This window comes from Pangasianodon hypophthalmus, chromosome 21 (genome assembly GCF_027358585.1).
Source record: "Pangasianodon hypophthalmus isolate fPanHyp1 chromosome 21, fPanHyp1.pri, whole genome shotgun sequence".
Taxonomy (NCBI): Eukaryota; Metazoa; Chordata; class Actinopteri; order Siluriformes; family Pangasiidae; genus Pangasianodon; species Pangasianodon hypophthalmus.
This window is the reverse complement of record NC_069730.1, coordinates 15,111,900-15,129,854: the sequence shown is the minus strand read 5'-3', so window position 1 is coordinate 15,129,854 and position 17,955 is coordinate 15,111,900. Positions and strand designations below refer to the sequence as shown.

General features: G+C 38.7%; 1 protein-coding gene across 7 annotated transcripts in view; it reads left to right on the top strand.

The window, feature by feature from the left end:
* Nucleotides 1-17,955, top strand: part of LOC113533549 (receptor-type tyrosine-protein phosphatase mu) — a 201,819-nt gene that overhangs the window by 119,004 nt on the left and 64,860 nt on the right. For all 7 annotated transcript variants that reach the window (XM_053227520.1, XM_053227519.1, XM_053227518.1 and 4 more), the window contains exons 8-11: nt 2,120-2,428; nt 3,787-3,896; nt 7,874-8,075; nt 8,563-8,665. In XM_053227520.1, the coding sequence (XP_053083495.1) occupies nt 2,120-2,428; nt 3,787-3,896; nt 7,874-8,075; nt 8,563-8,665 (724 nt within the window). The remainder of the gene's footprint in view (nt 1-2,119; nt 2,429-3,786; nt 3,897-7,873; nt 8,076-8,562; nt 8,666-17,955) is intronic.

Sequence of the window (17,955 nt, the reverse complement as noted above, 5' to 3'; positions counted from 1 at the left end):
ATTTGTACATTCCTGTTAAAGGTGCTTTTGGGGAAATTGGCATCCCTTCTTTCTTTTCATCTTCCTCTGACAAGCTTTCATATTTTAAGTCAGAAGTTATATTCATGAAAAATGTATCCCTTTGCCAAGTCCGCTGATGATGTTGCTAACTCTACTGTTCTAACAGTTTCGAACTAGGAAGTGGAATTTTACGTGGCGAACACAGATGAGCGGAGTGATACATACAGTGAAACTTCTCAGTGTGGTTATATTAAATATAAGCCCTGTAGGAACGCCGTTCCTCCAATCAAATTAGTGGACCAGAGCTAACTGTTGTATAATTTAATTATAATATAATGCGTGTTTTTTTGTTATAGAAGTGATGATAATGATTTACTGTTCGTTAACCAAATGGCCACTGCTGCGATAGTTTCATATTATACAAATAGACCTGTCAGTCATCTATAAACAGAAATATTCAATAGCTCCGTTTATTCTAACTGTTTCACATAGCAGAACAACTGCCACTTTTAAAGAATAACAAGCTGCAATTATCTCATCTGGAAATATTCAGGTCAGTATTCAGGCCAAAAAAAACAAAAAAACAAAAAACAAAACAGCAGTGTGCTCTGTTAGTGCTGCTTCACATCAGTTACACTGTGTGCCCTTGTGATTAGATAAATACCAAGCAGTAGGTTTTAGAGATGAATGAAATTGATAGTGTTATAAAAATGTCCTACCGTGTGTGTGTGTGTGTGTGTGTGTGTGTGTGTGTTCATGTGTGAGTGCCTGATTTTGTCATGGTCCCATGCTTACCCCTGACTCTGCTTTGTTTCATTCTGACTAGCAATATTAGAGTCTCACACTGATTCAGTCAGCTTTTTTTTTTCTTGTGTCAGTCTGTGCTTTGGACATATTTTCTTGTGCATCACTTTTAAAGGCAAAGAGGAAAAGGAACGCTGTGTGTGTCTTTGTGTGTGAGAAAGCTCACAAGTGTTCCTCTCCATCACCAGAATGTTAAGTATGGCGACTAAAGCCTCAGAACAGCAGCCTTGTGTTTGTGTGTGTGTGTGTGTGTCTGTGTGTGTCTTCATAGGGGGGCAGGAGGAAATTGAGCCCTGGCTGGGTCTAATAGGAGGGAAAGTTCCAGAAAAAATGGAGTTCAAATTTAACCTGGATGGAAATTGATCCTATTACCGTGCGCTCTGGCTGCTTCTCTCCCCACAGAGAGACATCGAGAGAGGCAAACCGGAGGGTCTACGAGGCAGCCATACAAGTGTGTGTGTGTGTGTGTGTGAGTGTTGTTTGTTGTTTGTGCTCAGAAAGAGGGAATATAAAGGGAGATAGGCAAAAGGCAAAGACTAAACAAAAAGCAAGAAGAAAGAAGGAAATGGAAGAGAGAGAGGGAGGAAGATAGTGAAAGTGAGCTAGGGAGAAATGGCTTTGATGGGATGTCACTGGGCTTTTTGGCCTTTCCACAAAGACAGTCCTGTTCTATCAGCGTCTGTACAGAAAGAGACAGCACGCATGTGCAAGAGAGAGAGAGAGAGAGAGACAGAGAGAGAGAGAGAGAGAGAGAGAGATCTGTCTGTGTACCTAAGTATGATGTGTAGTAAACTATATTGCTGTGGTATAATAGGAATAAATAAAATACTGAGGTGCGTGCTGTTATAGGAAAATAATCATGATAAATAATCACCTAATCATGTTTTCCTTCGTACATATGGTGTTGTATGTTAAAGCTGCTGTCAGAGAGTTTTAAATATATATATATATATATATATATATATATATATATATATATATATATATATATATGTGTGTGTGTATATATATGTGTATATACATATAATTGACCAAAACATTTTTATGAATCTTTCCTACTTGGCACTACTATTTGCCCGGCATGTTAAAAAAAGCTACATATTACATAAATCAAAAGCTTCTTACATATCATGATATTTTTCCACCAAATATGACTGTAGCATTCTTTCTTTCACACTTCATTTCTATTCTATTACCTTATTTTTTATTGTTGTATGCTTATTTCCTGCTTCACTGTTACACAGTTTGTCCTTACTGGAATTAACTTGGTCTCTCTATCCTTCCCTCTCTCTCTCTCACTCTCTCTCTTGCTCAGAGCCCATGCATGGGCCTCGGCAGCTGAAGGTGGTGGACATCAAGGCCAGGCAGGTGACCCTCCGTTGGGAGCCATTCGGCTATAATGTGACGCGCTGCCATAACTACAGTCTGACAGTGGAGTACAGCGCCCGCGGGACTGGGAAAGACGAGACCCGGGAGGAGGTGTCATACGATGGCAAGAACTCCGCCCCTCAGCATACCATCCACAACCTGACGCCCTTCACCAACCTGAGCGTCAAACTGGTCCTGCGCAATCGAGAGGGTGTGAAGGAGAGCGCCGAGATCCACGTCCAGACCGACGAAGACGGTGAGACGCGTTGACAAAGATTTACGAGATCCATCACATGTGAGATAAATCTGCACACCCTCTGTGACTGAGCCGTTATATACAGTACAGTGCAGTACAGTCCATTCATTTGCTTCCCAAAAACAAAACTCTTCCCACTCTTTACACATGCAACAAGTTATAAAACTCTGACTTCAAAGAAGCCTTTTATTCACATGCAACAATTATAATTTAAACTCACTACTTTAAAACGTCTTTAAGCATTTGTAGTTGAATAGTTCGCTGCTTTTCTGCATTACATTGACACATAAGAGTTCGACTGAAGGCCACCAGGAGCTGTGTTTTGGAACTTAAGCCAGACAGCTAATAAATATGACTTGACATTGGGGGTAGGCTTATGAATATTCATAATTAGTGAGCATTCTGATTGAAAACAGGCAGTGAGCAAAACAATTCCTTTAAAATACATACATATAATATTTATGTATGAATTTAAAAAAAAATCACACAATTACAAAGAAATAAAAATTCTGTTAACTGTACAACTATGCTTTGCATTTTGCTTCAATTTTAATATCAAGTTCATGCTGAAACTCATGTTTCAAGGTAAAATTTACCTACTATAGTACCTGCAAAATCATATATCTGAACATTCAGTATGTGCGCTTGTTAGTATTCACAGACTGAATAACACCTGAAATTGCAAATAATAGATCTTTGTAATAACATTTAAAAAGCATGATTTAAACGCTGGCAAGTACTGGCATTTTATACAAAATCTCATCTTACTCAACTGTGAAAAAAAAAAAACACATAAATCTTGCCTTAAAATAAATGAATCCTATTCATTATTTGAAAGTTTGTTTCCCACTGATTTTTTTTTAAATTGTATTTCCTTTAAAGTTATATGAACAGGTTGTTAGATGTGCCAAATCTTTTTATCAAGTTATCATTGTGAACAGAAATTCTCTTCTACATTTGGTTTATTAGTATAATAGCCTGATGTGTTGCCTCAAGGCAGTTAATTATATCTAACATTAAAAAAAAATCCCCTGCAGAGATAAAAAATAAACACTTCTTATGTAGAGATGTTTTATCATGATAAATCTGTAGCTTTTTTATTCAGAGATTTTTTTTCTTTCAGAACACAAATTAAATTAACAAACATGTACACACACAACCTTTAACAGCAGATAAACTTTAGAGGCTCAGTGTAATCAGACACAAACATACAATGTGTCTTATCACATGTACATTAGATAAAGACTGACCTGCAAACTGAAAGATTCAGAGTGTGTTAGAACAGCACTCTGTTAGAACAGCTGGTAAATAAATAAATAAAATAACTTCCAACATTTTGTGATGTCATTTCCTGTCAGTGCCGGGAGAGGTTCCTCTGGACTCCATCCAGGCCAGCGCGTATGAAGAGAAGATCATCCTCAAATGGAGAGAGCCTGCTCATACCTACGGAGTCATCACCCAGTATGAGGTAATCTAGACCATCCCAGTTCTGCAGGCATTCGATTTTATGAGCACATGATTCCTTATTGAGCTAAAATTTACAAAGGTCCAATTCTGTAAAATTCCTTACTTACAAAGGTGTGGATAAGCGACTAACATGACTGAATGGCGACAACAGTTAGGTTTTAATGTTTTGTTTCGTAGTGGCGATTCACGCTACCACTTTTTTGAATTCTGTTTTGAATTTGATATGTGGAGAATAAACACATACTTGTCTGTGCATTCATTTTTAAACATTCTGTTTTCGTTGCAGTCTTCGTCATGGCAAATCAGTGGGGGTCTGTGAAAACTCTCTCTGTAACATCTCTAGCCCTTTAGCTAGTCTCTGGGTTGATGAGCTGTCTTCAGCTAAATAATTTTGAAAAGCCACAACAGAGGATCTGTTACAGAAGCTGCACTAGTTCAGGTTTAGAAAACTAGGGATGTGGGAAATAAGCGTGCATGCTAAACGAGGTTCCGCTATTACGAGGTTCTGTCCCTTTGTGAGATCTTCCAATCATCATGTGGAGAAGCTGTGCATCCAAGCGGAACAAATGAAGAGAGCACACTGTCCAACAAATGTTTTTTTTTTTAATTTTTTTATACGAAAAACAGACCCGCCCACACTCCCATTCAGCTCCAGAGAAGCCATACGTCCGGGCGGGAAATTAACATGGTACTTGAATCTCCATTAGAACCCGAGAGAAGCATGGTGTTTCTATCAGCGCTGTGACAGACGGCTTCAAAGTGTTTTCATGCAGACTTCTGTCCTGTCCACCGAAAACAGTTTGAGTTAAACAAATTGAGTTAAAACAAAATTTGATTAGCTAAAATATTGAATTCCACCAAGATTGATGAATAAAATAGACACTTTGGTAAACACTGCCACATTTTAATGAAATTTTAAGGGAAGCCGGGCTTGTAGTGTAGTCTTACAGCAATCTCCTGTGACTGTCATTTACACACATTCTCTCTTAATAGGAAATGATTTTTGGGAAAATCCTTGCATTATTTGGATTTGATGTAGTGTTCTGCTTAAAATCTTTCACTTTCCCGCATCCCTGAGAATCGCTGAACTGTGTTAATTATTTTTCATATGTTTATTGACTAAGCTACAGTATTTTTTTTTGCGTACTTGGTTTGGACCTCTGAAATACTTTGTATGCGTATCGTACACCAATCACCACTTGATGACCCCTGCTATAGCATTTATTACAGAACATGTCTATTTTTTTTTATCAGAATGTACCTATGATGATGTATCTAAGAGAACTACATGTAGAAATATCATACTGTTCAAGTAGTAAACATTAATGATTCATGACAAGACCTCTCTCAAGAGTGAACTCTCTAAGAGAGTTTAACATGCCAGTCCGACTCTAATACCGGCATGTATGTTAGGATTGGAAGATAGAGATAATCCATCAATATAAAGCTACCTCAATGAATTTTTTAATATGGCTGCAAATATATATGGCTGTGTATGTTTGTGTTTATGTGTGTGCACTAAGGACTCAGACAGAACTGACCTGAAACTCTATTTTGTCTGCGTTCTAGAGAAGCAGTAGGCTTGACGTTAACTCCTGCCTTTGATTTGACAATATCAAAGAGTTCAAGCTGAGATTCCTCTGACAAGCAGTGATATCAAAAACAGATTCTGAAGCTCTGACCAATCTTTCTGACTAACTCTCTCTCTCTCTCTCTCTCTCTCTCTCTCTTTCTTTCTTCTCTTTTTTTCCTCTGTTTGGTTTTCATCCTCACTTTTGCGTCCTTGAAATATTGCCATAGACGGAAGCATTTTCCACTGACAAACACATCCTCCCTCTGCTGCCATGTCCTAACACACAGAATTTAGCTTTGGCTTTCTTTATCCGTTTGCACGTAAAGTCCCATTTAGTGGCTATTAATCTGCTATCAGCAATTATAAGTAGTGGCACGTCCTTTTAGAAGACGAGCTTAAGGAATGAAAGGCTTCTACCAGCATCAAGGTCATCAAGAACAACTGATTGAGAAATGTGATTTCATATCTCCACATTAAACGCTAAAAACATTGCCTTGGAAGGAATGAAGAAATGAAGCTCCCCTGCTGTAATTTAAAAAGATGAGCCATTCCAAATAAGTTTTCAAATTCCAGTCAGGCAATCGAATTCCTTTTCCTTTTCTTCATAACTCATGTTTTTTCATGGAGCACTATCATTTAAAAATTCCTTAAATCATTTCAGATATACTGCATGTTAATTGGACGTAACTCGTAAACATCATTTTGGATTATGGGGCAGAAAATATGACATGAAAATATGCTATGACTGGCTTTTTGGAGAGTGAATAGAATGACATGTAAAATCGTTTGTATTGCAAGGATGGAAATACTCTTTAATAGATTTTCAGCAAAGAAAAAAATAAGATTGGAAGAAAAAGCTCATGTCATTGTGTGATTTCTCTGTGAGTTTTTGGGTTATGGTGAATTTATGAAAAAAAAAAAAAAGAATTCTTAAGAACATTTTGAAACTGACTGTTTCCTCAAGTGGCCAAGGAGCTCTGCAACGGTCTAATGTGCATTTAAAAACGAGTACAGTTGAAATGGCGAGCCATTCTTGCTGCTTGCCTACACCTCTCTGAGTGTACTTAAGTTTTAAAGAAGATGTTCCTTTCAATGTTACAACAGCTAACATGCTGCAGAGGTGACTGCGCTTTAGCTACAGCGATATGCAAGGGCTGCCTGAAAACGACGCTTCTCTGCATTTTCAGCCAATGCAGCAGTCAGATTAAACACCACCAAAAAGCAGAAGTGGAAAGGACGTGAGACATGAAAGATGCATTTGCAGTTATTTTGGTTTTGTGAAGACTTTATTTTTAACCTGTGAAATTGTGAATCTAAGTTACGTGAGCCAATAGAAAACAAAAGGTGATTGTTTTACATTTCTGAGTTGATAAACAGTTTGTTCAATAATAGTAATAATAATAATAATAATAATAATAATAATAATAATAATAGCAAAGCATAAAATGTGACCATTTAATGTTTTCTTTCGGTATGTATCATATAGGCTTACTTCATAATTTTCTTTTTTATGTATGGAGCTGTGTGTGTTATTGTTTGGGCAGACAATTTGTTTAACTTATTTGACTTTTTTTTTAATTTCATATAATAAAAGTGTAAAGAGCTTTTTTTTTTTTGACGTCTGCATACGTATTTTATTATATACATACTTGTATACTTTATTGTTATGTATCTGACATGGACCTGACTGCGCTTATGCTAATTTTGTAGCAACTGTATAAAGTATACTTGCACTGCGTTCGACTTAACTAGCTAGTGAGAAGTCAGAACCCGGAATTACATCAATTTTGACTTCAAGCTGTGGGAAGAAACAGGGACACCTCTGTGTCCATCTTTTGTTAGCAGCAATCTAGCCAAGTAACTGTGATGCATGATGTATTTACGAACTTTATAGTCAGAGTTATACAAACATTAGTATGTACTGTACAGTATAAATCATTAAAAGTGAAGAAGTGCCACTTTGTTTACTGTTGATGCTGTGAGCAGCCGTGTTGATTTGACATCATCCTGAACTTGGGGTTCTGAGTAGGTGTTAGTAGTTTCTTTGTTTTTTTTTCCTAGTGAGATGTCGGAAATTCTAAGTTGCACGTTTTCGAAGGCAGCATTTTATACTTAGCTTGTTGCGTGTGAATCCAAAGATTTCTGGAACAGTTAAATATTAATATCTTTTATGCTGTTACTATGGATCCATCCCATCTACTGACATATGCTAGGGGTTTTGTAATCTTTTTTCTCTCTGTATGCTAGGATTTTCTTGATAGCAGTGTTATCTCATCAGACTCTGAGAAGCCATTTAAATCTATAAAAAATGAAAGAATGTTGATTCATAACAAATGCAAAAATGGAGTAATTTCAAACATGATGTATACCTGAAGTTCATGAACATTCTCTCTGTGTGTCCTCAGATCTCATATAAAGCTGTGAGTTCATTCGACCCAGTGCTGGACCTGTCCAACCAGAGTGGCAAGGTGATCAAACTGGGAAATGAGACGAGTCACGTGTTCCTGGGTCTCTATCCAGGCTCGACATACTCCTTCAGCCTGAGAGCCAGCACGGCTAAAGGCTACGGTCCCCCGGCCATCACTCAGGCCACCACCAAGATCTCAGGTCTGTAGCAGGGGGAGGAGTTACATATCCATCATCATGATATAATGACACACAGCTAGCAAAGAAATAAATAAACAGCAACTTGTCCAGTTGTTGGTATGGAAAAAATGATAAATGGCTTCATTTTCTTAACAAATTAATGCTCACGTTCTACACTTTAATTTCATTATTTGTATTTCGGAGGCAGTGTGCCACGCAGCACAGCCACTTTTACTTTCCAGACCGCATTGTGTTTATCTCTCACCAGTAAATGAGGGACTTTAGATGTTTAGCTGTGTGCCAATCTGTCTGTCCAACTGTCTCTTTATCTATCTATACCAGTTTGTGCTTTATCTATACAGAACATATGGGCACCTCAAAGGCAGGAGGATTTCTTTAACTGGAGTACAGCAGTATTATTGTTAGAGCTTTGGTATGTAAGATATGATGTTTCTGTCTGTCTCATTGCCCTTCACATTCTTCTGTGTGTGTGTGTGTGTGTGTGTAGCTCCTTCTATGCCTACATACGATCAGGAGACGTCTCTGAACCAGACTGACAGCACTGTTACTGTTCTCCTCAAACCTGCCCAAAGCAGAGGAGCACCAGTAAGGTAAGATAACTCTCTCTGACATTTTAGAGACCCATGAACATTAGAGGAACCTGCACTGTAGTTTGAGGAACCTTTTTGGTTCCTACACATAAATAGGTAATTTTCTGTGGGTCGGGAACAACTGGGAAGGATTTTGTCAAACTTAACACCCACCAAATGATCCTGCTCTTCATAGATACAAGAAGCCACTTTTGTCCTTACTGAGTTTAATTAAAGTCTATATTTTTGCTAGAATATGAACACACTTTGTATATTTGGATATAAAAATCACTGACTCCTCAAAGTAAGAGAACAAGGAGTCACATTTTATAGGAGAAAGTTCAGACAATATGTTTGTTTTACATTTTATGAGAGAGGAAATGGAATTAAGGAATTAATTTACAGGAATTAAGGCTGTTTAATGTTTAATGTTTATTACAGTTTAATACTGTGTTTCTGTCTTTAACTCGAGTTAAAGAGTCAGTTGTTAGCTGCTGGTTATGTTCATAGTAATTGGTAAGTCATGTTAAGTTCAGTAGACTGATTATGTGTTTTGTATCCAGCGTTGACGTCTCACAGCTCCATGGTCCCTGGTTCGATCCTGACCTCAGGTCTCTGTCTGTGCAGAGCTTCTGTGCATGTTTTCCCATGTGTGTGGGTTTCCTCCAGGTTCTCTGGTTTCCTCCCACCTTCTAAAAACATGCAATAGGTGGATTGGTGACTTTAAATTGCCCCTAGATGTGAATGGGCACATGATGAATTGGCATCTGGACAGACTTTGCTTTTATATGATGATAATACATGCCAAGGTGGTTTCTGTTGTGTGTTATTCCACTTGTACCACTGTGATTTGCCAACAAGTACAGTTTTTAATTTATTAATAAATAACACTTTGCTCTTTTTAACAGTTTGTAGTTGCATTTAACGTTGTGGAACATCTGCGAGATAAGTTCCTGTTATCACTTACATTATAGCAGTGATACTCAGTCATTCCCTCACCAGCCTCTCCTTTTCTCTCTCTTGAAGTGAATGAGACAAAAAAACACAGCTTGTCATTTTACCAAGAAAGCGGAAAATGGAAACTCCTTTGTGCTGAAGATTCCTTATACATGTCTCCTAAAAGAAAACTTCACCGTATCAACCGTATATGTTTTCTTTGTTAAACAAGATGTATTATTAGGCTTCGCTTATGTGGAGCATCTACCGTACAAGTCCCTGTAAATGAGCTGTTACTATAGTAACAGAAAAATGTATTAGAACAAGAGCTTTTATATAAACCTATTGTTTATGGTGCAAACAGAACTATTTTCCTAGCCGAGCGGTTATTCAAAAATAAGCACATGCTGACCAATCTGACCAATCAGATTTGAGAATTCAACTGCACTGTGGTATAAATAATTATACCACAAATTTTTAAAAGTTTTCAAAGCTTGCTGAAAAAAGGCAGGTCTTGGTTTTTGATCATATCTGTCCCACAGTATTTTTATGTTATTCTACATCGCACTGCTCTGCTCATAATCTGTGTGTGTGTGTGTGTGTGTGTGTGTGTGTGTGTATTTACATTTACATCACCTACAATATCTGTAACAAAGCAAAATGTGAAAATCAGTTTAAGGTAAAGAAAGGTAGGGCTGATTTTATCAAAGCAGTGCTGCTAACTAGTGAAAGTAGTTAGAAAAAGTTGCTAATATGGCAGCTGTTTCCTATTTACAAATCTAATTTTTGGTTACTAAAATTCACCCGATTACTAAAGTTGATTTTAGATTAGAGGTGGCGCGGTATGACCTATATAGCTGAATGTTTTTATGATGTTTTGTGATATGTCAAATACATAGCAGGTGTGTGCATTCTGATGGCATTACTTCCTCAGACAGTTTTGGGATTCAGTCGGAAACACACCTAGTGAACACATTTAGTGCAGAATAACATCAAAGTGTGGTGTATGTTAAGCATGGATTATCCATAATGAGTATTCTAAATGCTGGTAAATCAAATACAAAGCAAACAAAGGTTCAATAAAGGCAGGCAGTGTCTGAGGCAGAACCTGTGTGAAGCCATGGATAAGCTTCCAAAGCAGCCCGTGACTCTGCATCTGCACCGGTAAAGACTGCATTTAGCTCGAAGCTAAACCCTTCCCCTGCTTTTTCATTTTCAAAACAGTTTTTATCTATTTTTCTTCCTTTTATTGTTTGTGGATTTGGTCCCTGTGAGTGAGCTTTGGCCTTTGAAGCGGAGAACAAAGCGTGTGCACGCCGTGCCTGTGTGTGTGTGTGTGTGTGTGTGTGTGTGTGTGGTTTCAGGAGAAGTCTCACTCTGAACCCTTTTCATCTATTCGCTCTGCCTCTGGCTGTCCCTTAGACTATGACACACACACACACACACACACACACACACTTATCTCTCCCTGCCCATTCTCATTAATAAATAGCACTGTTATGGTAGAATCCAGTGTTGGGGGGCTAGACTGACTCCGCAGCCCACTTCCAGTTCTCGAGGCCTGGCTGCACGGTGAGCTGCTCATGAATCTCTGAGCTCTTTGACTGTGTGCATCCAGAAACCCTGAACAGATAGAGAACAAACTGTTTTCAGCCTTAGGTCATGCTACCCTACTCATTTCTTTCCATTGGACGCTGTGTCAGATATAAAACATGTCGCAAAATGCTGTTCCGCTTGGCATGTTTCTGAACACTTCTGGGATTTTTACATTTTATTTTTTGTTACTGCTTCCACAGTATTCTATATTACTAAGAGTAACAAAAGCCCTGGTATGCAAACAAATCAAATGACCATGTAGCAAAAATAAATTATGTTGATGTTCTGAAATAGTGCTTCTGCTGCCCGTTGGGCTTACCGGATTATATGTGAATGTTTGAAAGGTTTACCTCTTACTCAATACTCCTTCATTTAATCCCAATCTCCAGTGTTAATCTGGCAAAATCATATTTACACAATACAGTATTGACGTGAGACTCTATAATGAAAAAAAAGATGATGAAAATCTCTTTATTCTAATCCCACATCTAATCTTTTTCCATGTTTTATTATTTCTTTGTTATTGCTGCAAGTCAGGTGGTATATTAACAACTTCTCCATGGGCAAGGGTGGCATTCTCTCTGTAGAGTAATTACAAAACGGATGATTAGAATTACAGAGGCAGCATGAGGGCAGGCTTTCATTAATTATCACATGGCTTCTTTTATTGGTTTACTCAAATGAAGCCACACACACACACACACACACACACACACACACACAACAAAGAGCCTCTGATCAACCTTTTAAGATCCTGACTTTGGTTTATGTGTTTTTTTCATTGCCAAGGGCAAATCTGTGCTGTTTGTAAGGTAAGATCTGATAAAGATGTGGGTTTAATTAGATTAAGACAACAAGGGAGCTGTATCAATCATTCAGTTTCTCAGACTTTGGTACAGAGGTTAGATACAGTGAGGGGAAATACGTCTTGAGACACTTTTGTTTTTGTTATTTAATATACTCCCAGTTCATATATCCACTTCAAATTTATACACATAATGTCTTTTGACTACATGTTCTCAGGTAAGGTGTCATTATAAATTTGGGGAAGATTTCACAGAACAAGTAGCAATCATGGTGAAAGTAAATGAGCTTCTTAAAGATCTCAGGGGCAACATTATTAAACAACACTCAACTGGAAAAAAAACTACAGAGCCATAGCAAAGACCTTAAACATCCTTGTCATTACAGTTAGGTTGATAATATGCAGGTAGAAAGTTAATGGAACTACAACTGATCTTCTCTGGACAGAAGTGAATGAATTAATTAGTGAGTGTGAAAAGATGATGATGAGACTCATGCTTAAATACCACGAGTGATTATTTTAGCTCAGAGTCTTAAAACAATGTTGTTTTTCCATAAATACTGTATATTAGGTTACAAATGTAGGTTACAAAAGACACATCATCTTTCAGCAGAACTGGACTTGAGTCTTTAAAATGCAATTTTCTTTTTTTTTTTTTTTTTTACTTTTAAAGGTAACCAGACTTTAAAAAGCTGTAATGTTACTTCTGGTTGAGATATTTGCAAATAAGGCACCAATTTTTTCAGATAGTAGAAAATTTTGACCTTATGATGCTGTGAAAGACCTGGTGGATAAGTGTGTGTAGCAAGGTATCTTTAAGCATGTGTGCATATGTTAATTTTGGTACAAATTTGTGGGTCTGTATGTATTTCAGTGTCTGTTGAACTACATTCTAGCCACAGCGAGAGAGAAAAAGAGTGCGAGAGACAGAGAGAGAGAGGAAATAAGATACAAGGCTATGAGTTCCATGCCTTTGAAGACGGCTCTGTGTCTTTCCTTTTGAAGAAGTTTCTGGATGGCACCTTTCACTCTCTTTCACCCAGGTTCACTGAGCTTTAGATTTTGGCTGCACTGAAAAATTCAGACACAGTGCTGCCCTGCAAGAAAAACAGATACTGCCGGAAAAGGTAGAGCATGATACTCAACTTGCACAGAGATCTGTGTGTAATCTATGCGTCTGTATTCTGTGATTTAAAATTTCCAGCTCTATTTGTACGGTTAAAGCAACTAAAATACTCTTATTAATGTGTACGGTACAGGAATTAAAGAGCATTAAAGTGGCATTATACCTCCTTTTTACAGCTGTGCTTTTGTTTTTGTTAGAATAACCACAGTGTTCGTTTTTTTTCCCTCAGCAGCGAAGCAGTTTAAGATGATAAAGCAATCATCCTCGTGCTGATTGGATTTGTGTGTAACATCGCTCCAAATACTCGCCGTTTCAAAAGCAGCTGTCTGCCAGCAATTCAGGGCAAGAGCAAACTAAATCAAAGAGAAACTTGCTGTTACAGGAGCAGGAAAGAGCAGATAACGTGGAGAACGAATGGAATTAAAAACAGCAGGTGAACGCAGGGAATCGGGAATCTCGTGTCAATCGTCCACATTTCCGTTTTCAATCTGCTCCGCCAGGATTCATCCAAGAGCGCACAAGTCATTTTAATATTCATGCGATTAGTAATCAGAAAACATTAACACATGCACGCGTAGATAAATTTCCCTCGGCTCTAGTTGGCCGTGACAACTAATCTCTGTTACCACACACACACACACACACACACACACACACACACACACACACACACATAAACAGAAACTCATGAACTCTCTCTCTGACACGCATACACACACACAGTTGATGGAGCACTCATGACCAGAGGGAGGAGAGTGTGTTTGCTGTGATGATGGTTTAAGAGGATTAGCCATGTCGTATGGTGTTAGAATAATGTTCGGAACGGTCCGGCAACGGGCCAGAAGACGCCTCCACCACTACGCCACGCTGCTGTGGACAAAGAGCGATTCGGGATGCTTTGCCTTATCGTCCACACTTTACTCGTTTTACCACCTTGGCCGATCAGTCGTCATCAGCCTAGGGCAAGAGAGGCAAGACGAGCTGTGCTGATAACTCACACACACAAATACACACATTCACATGCACTCAGATAAATGGAAAGTGTAATTGAGCGTCTGTAGCTGAGAAACAGCAGGCCTCAGCTCTCACGCTGGATCTGTTTATGTAATTGATTGGGCTGAGAGCTTAAGCCCTGTCAGTGCTTATCATCCTGTAAACCTCTCTTCTCTTCTCTTCTCTTCTCTTCTCTTCTCTCCTCTTCTCTTCTCTTCTCTTCTCTTCTTATTTAGTCTCTTCTAATTTTCGCTGTTCTTGCTCCTCTCTTCTCTTCTCTTCTCTTCTCTTCTCTTCTCTTCTCTTCTTATTTAGTCTCTTCTAATTTTCGCTGTTCTTGCTCCTCTCTTCTCTTCTCTTCTCTTCTCTTCTAATTTTCACTGTTCTTGCTCCTCTCTTTTTTCTCTTCTCTCTTTTGACTCTTCTCTTCTCTTCTCTTCTCTTGCCTTTTATTCTTTTTTTGGTTGCCTTTCCCTTCTTGCCTTCCATTGTTTCCTCCTTCCCTTCCCTTCCCTTCCCTTTCTTCTTGTCATTTCTTTCTCAATATTTCTTTATGTGTCTCTTCTCATCTCAATATGAGTGACAGTCCTGTCAGGTGAAGATGCCACCAGTGTTGTGAGATTTCCGTCAGTATTAGCTCACGCTTCTCTAACTGAACTGGACATGCAGTTCAGTTAGAGTTTGTAGGCCTGTTTCTGTCAGAAATATGGATCTGGTTATTTTGTAGTCAAACTGTCTTAATGTTCCATCAAGCTCAGCAAACAAGTCACACCCAGATATGACCCTATGTACACTACAGTGATTGTGGAGTGTGGAAGTGTCTGTGTTGTGTTCTGCTTGGACATTAAGCACAAAAGGCAGCCTCAGAGTTGAATTAATTTTGTTCTTTAGACCATACATCAGATTTCAGCTTGGCCAGGGGTGGAATATATATATATATATATATATATATATATATATATATATATATATATATATATATATATATTTTTTTTTTTTTTTTTACACTCATACACTTTATACATTTCCATAAAAAAGGAGCATTTCATCTACTTTGGTTTTCTTTACTAAGCATGACTTTACACTTTAATTTAATTCTGACAAAGAGAATATTAAATTTGCAGTGTGTGAATTTGCGTGCCCTTATACCATCTGGTTCCTGTTGTTCCAGTGAGAGATTTCAGATTAAAGCACAGAGATGATCTCTGCTTGTGCTCTTTCCTTTGCTTGTTGCTTTTAAATTGCACCTGGGAGAGAGCGACATGACTATAGACACTCACCGAGCAAGAGAGAGAGTGTCAGAGAGAGGTTTATAGTGTAGTGGGATAAAGCTCTCGAAGTGGTAGCACAGCACTTTTAAAACTCCCCAAGGAAACGTAGAGAATGGGGCGAGTGGAGAGGCAGTAAAGGTAGTGTCAGGCCTGTGTCTCAGCATGGCTCTTAAATCAGGCAGATATAGAGCCTACAGCAACACAGCCTGCCTGTTTGATCGCCCAGGCGTGCAGCTAGGAGAGACGATTAGCATTAACGCAGGAGAGAGAGAGGAACAGGGACAGAGGTGAGCTCTGATTTAGATGCTTCCTCTCCATACTGGTGCATACTCTATCTTTCTGTATGTCTGCTTTCACATCAGCAGGCAGTAAATCAGGCTCTCAGGTCACTCTCCAGTCAATGCCAAGTAAATCTAGCATAATTGGCAAACGTGGTGTTTGGTCGCTGGCGAGATGGAAAGAGCCTAATTGGTGACGGAGCTACCAGAGCGCAGATGCTGCCTACCTCACAGCTCCTGCTTTCCATCTTCTTGCTTTCTTTCCATTCATTCCTCTCCATTCTTGCTCCCATAACCACACTATCATGTTTTTCAGTTTGCTTTTGGCAGTTTTCCTGTTTCCTGTTGTCTGTTGCCTGTGCTGTCCGTGTGGGAGAGATGGCGTTCTCTCTCTCCCTTGTCAATCACAGCAACACCAGCCAATTGTGGGCATCTGTGAGTTCATGTATGCAGAAGAGGGAAGATAGCACTTTCCTCTGAGTGTGTCCTGTGATGATGCAGCATGAGCAGCAGTTCAAAAAGATGAGGTTGGCTTACTTCAGATGTCTAAGAGGAAGCTTGTTTTCGCCTTCACCCTCCCCGGTTCATAGCTGTCATATGATAGGAAAGAGCTGGCTGGTGGATAGGAATTGGTGATCAAACTGGGGAGAAAAAAATTGCATGTCAAAATAGTTGCATTCTCACACTCCAAAATCACACATTGTTGTACAAACCACAACCTATAGATTCAGTGAGGTAGCACACAGTGGTGCTTGGTTTAGGATGATGCCTTGGCTTGTGCCTGAAATTGCACTCTACTCTCTATTCCCTACAAAAATGCACATTATTTGTGCTCTGCATACCCAGGATTACATCATTTGGACACTGACTATGGCAATGCACTGTGTTCTTTTAGCAGTGCTGTGTTGTACATACAGTCAATATGTCATATCTTTACCTCATTTATTAGCAATATAAACTAAATTTCTGGAAGTAGACACAAAAGCCCTTCCCATGTTTGAAGATTCTCCTCATGAGGGAATGCAGTAGCCCAAAGTCACCAAAATCAAACACACTTTTTTTGTTTGTTTTTTAGCTCCAAATGACCTGACCATAGTTTCTGTAAGATCAATGTAATATAGAGTCTTTTTTTACAGTGGTGGAAAGAACAACCCATCCTTATCAAAATCATATTTTTTATTGGTTTCTTATAGTTATTAGCCTCCTTGACTTGTCTCTTAAATTGACTGGGTTTAATCCAAACCTCAATAATGTCAAATATCGGTGGAAAGATCAGGAATAAAAAGCTCTCTGGCTCCAATAAATAGCGCAAAATATTATTGTACAAGTTTAAATAATGAGCCTGGAGTACACAGAATTTATTTTACAGTTAAAGGGGTTAAGAAAAGTTCGAGAACCCCTGCATTAGAGGAACTGAGGATGGGAATCTGTAGGCACCTATTAATTCTAGATGATTATTTATCATCTAAAATATTTAATACTGACTTCTTATAATAATATATAAGAATATAAGAGTATGAAAGTCTGTATAAGAGTATGATTATGACATTTTGCATATCAAAGAAGATTTTTTTTAATGTAGAACTGCACTGTATCTAAGTATCTGCCTCTCTATTATATCTCATTTTATCTTTCCACCTTTTGAAAAAAAAAAGAGTTTCAGATGAGTTATTTTGACCTCACCAGAAGTTAGGGGTTATAAGCAGGTGCTTTTGTGTCTCGTTCCTTTCTCTCGCTCTTTCCCCTGATGCGGGAGCGGTGTGTCAGCTCTCTCCACAGTCAGAGGTTTTAATCAATTAGTCATAGGGCCGCAGGGAGGCATCATGTCAAGCTTGAGCAAGGGAGCGACAGGTTAGAGAGTGTGAGAGCGTATTTCTTCCTCCCCAGTGCCGCTTGGCCCTCGGCCACCACAGGAAGAACCACAGAAGCGCTCTTCACTTCCTCTGAGGATTAGCTGATGTCATCAACCGAGACGGCATGTCAAACCCAATCGTCTGCACATATTTTTCTTGCTATGTAGATTATACATGAGTGCGCTAGAGCATATGGTGCATGTTTATGATTGTATTTAGTGCCTAAAGGTCTGCATGTTAGGAATAACTATCATTTCAGGGCATATTTTATAGTCATAGCACTACACAAACAGTGTTGCTGCCAATTTAACATGTAATGCTCTGGACCACCTCATTCCTCAGATGGCCTTTGCGTTTGTCACTGTTTATTTCTGTATTTTTATCTTCTTTTGGGTGAGTTCATGTCATGCTGAATTAGGCAAATGGCTGAATGATTGGATGGTGTCACTCTGT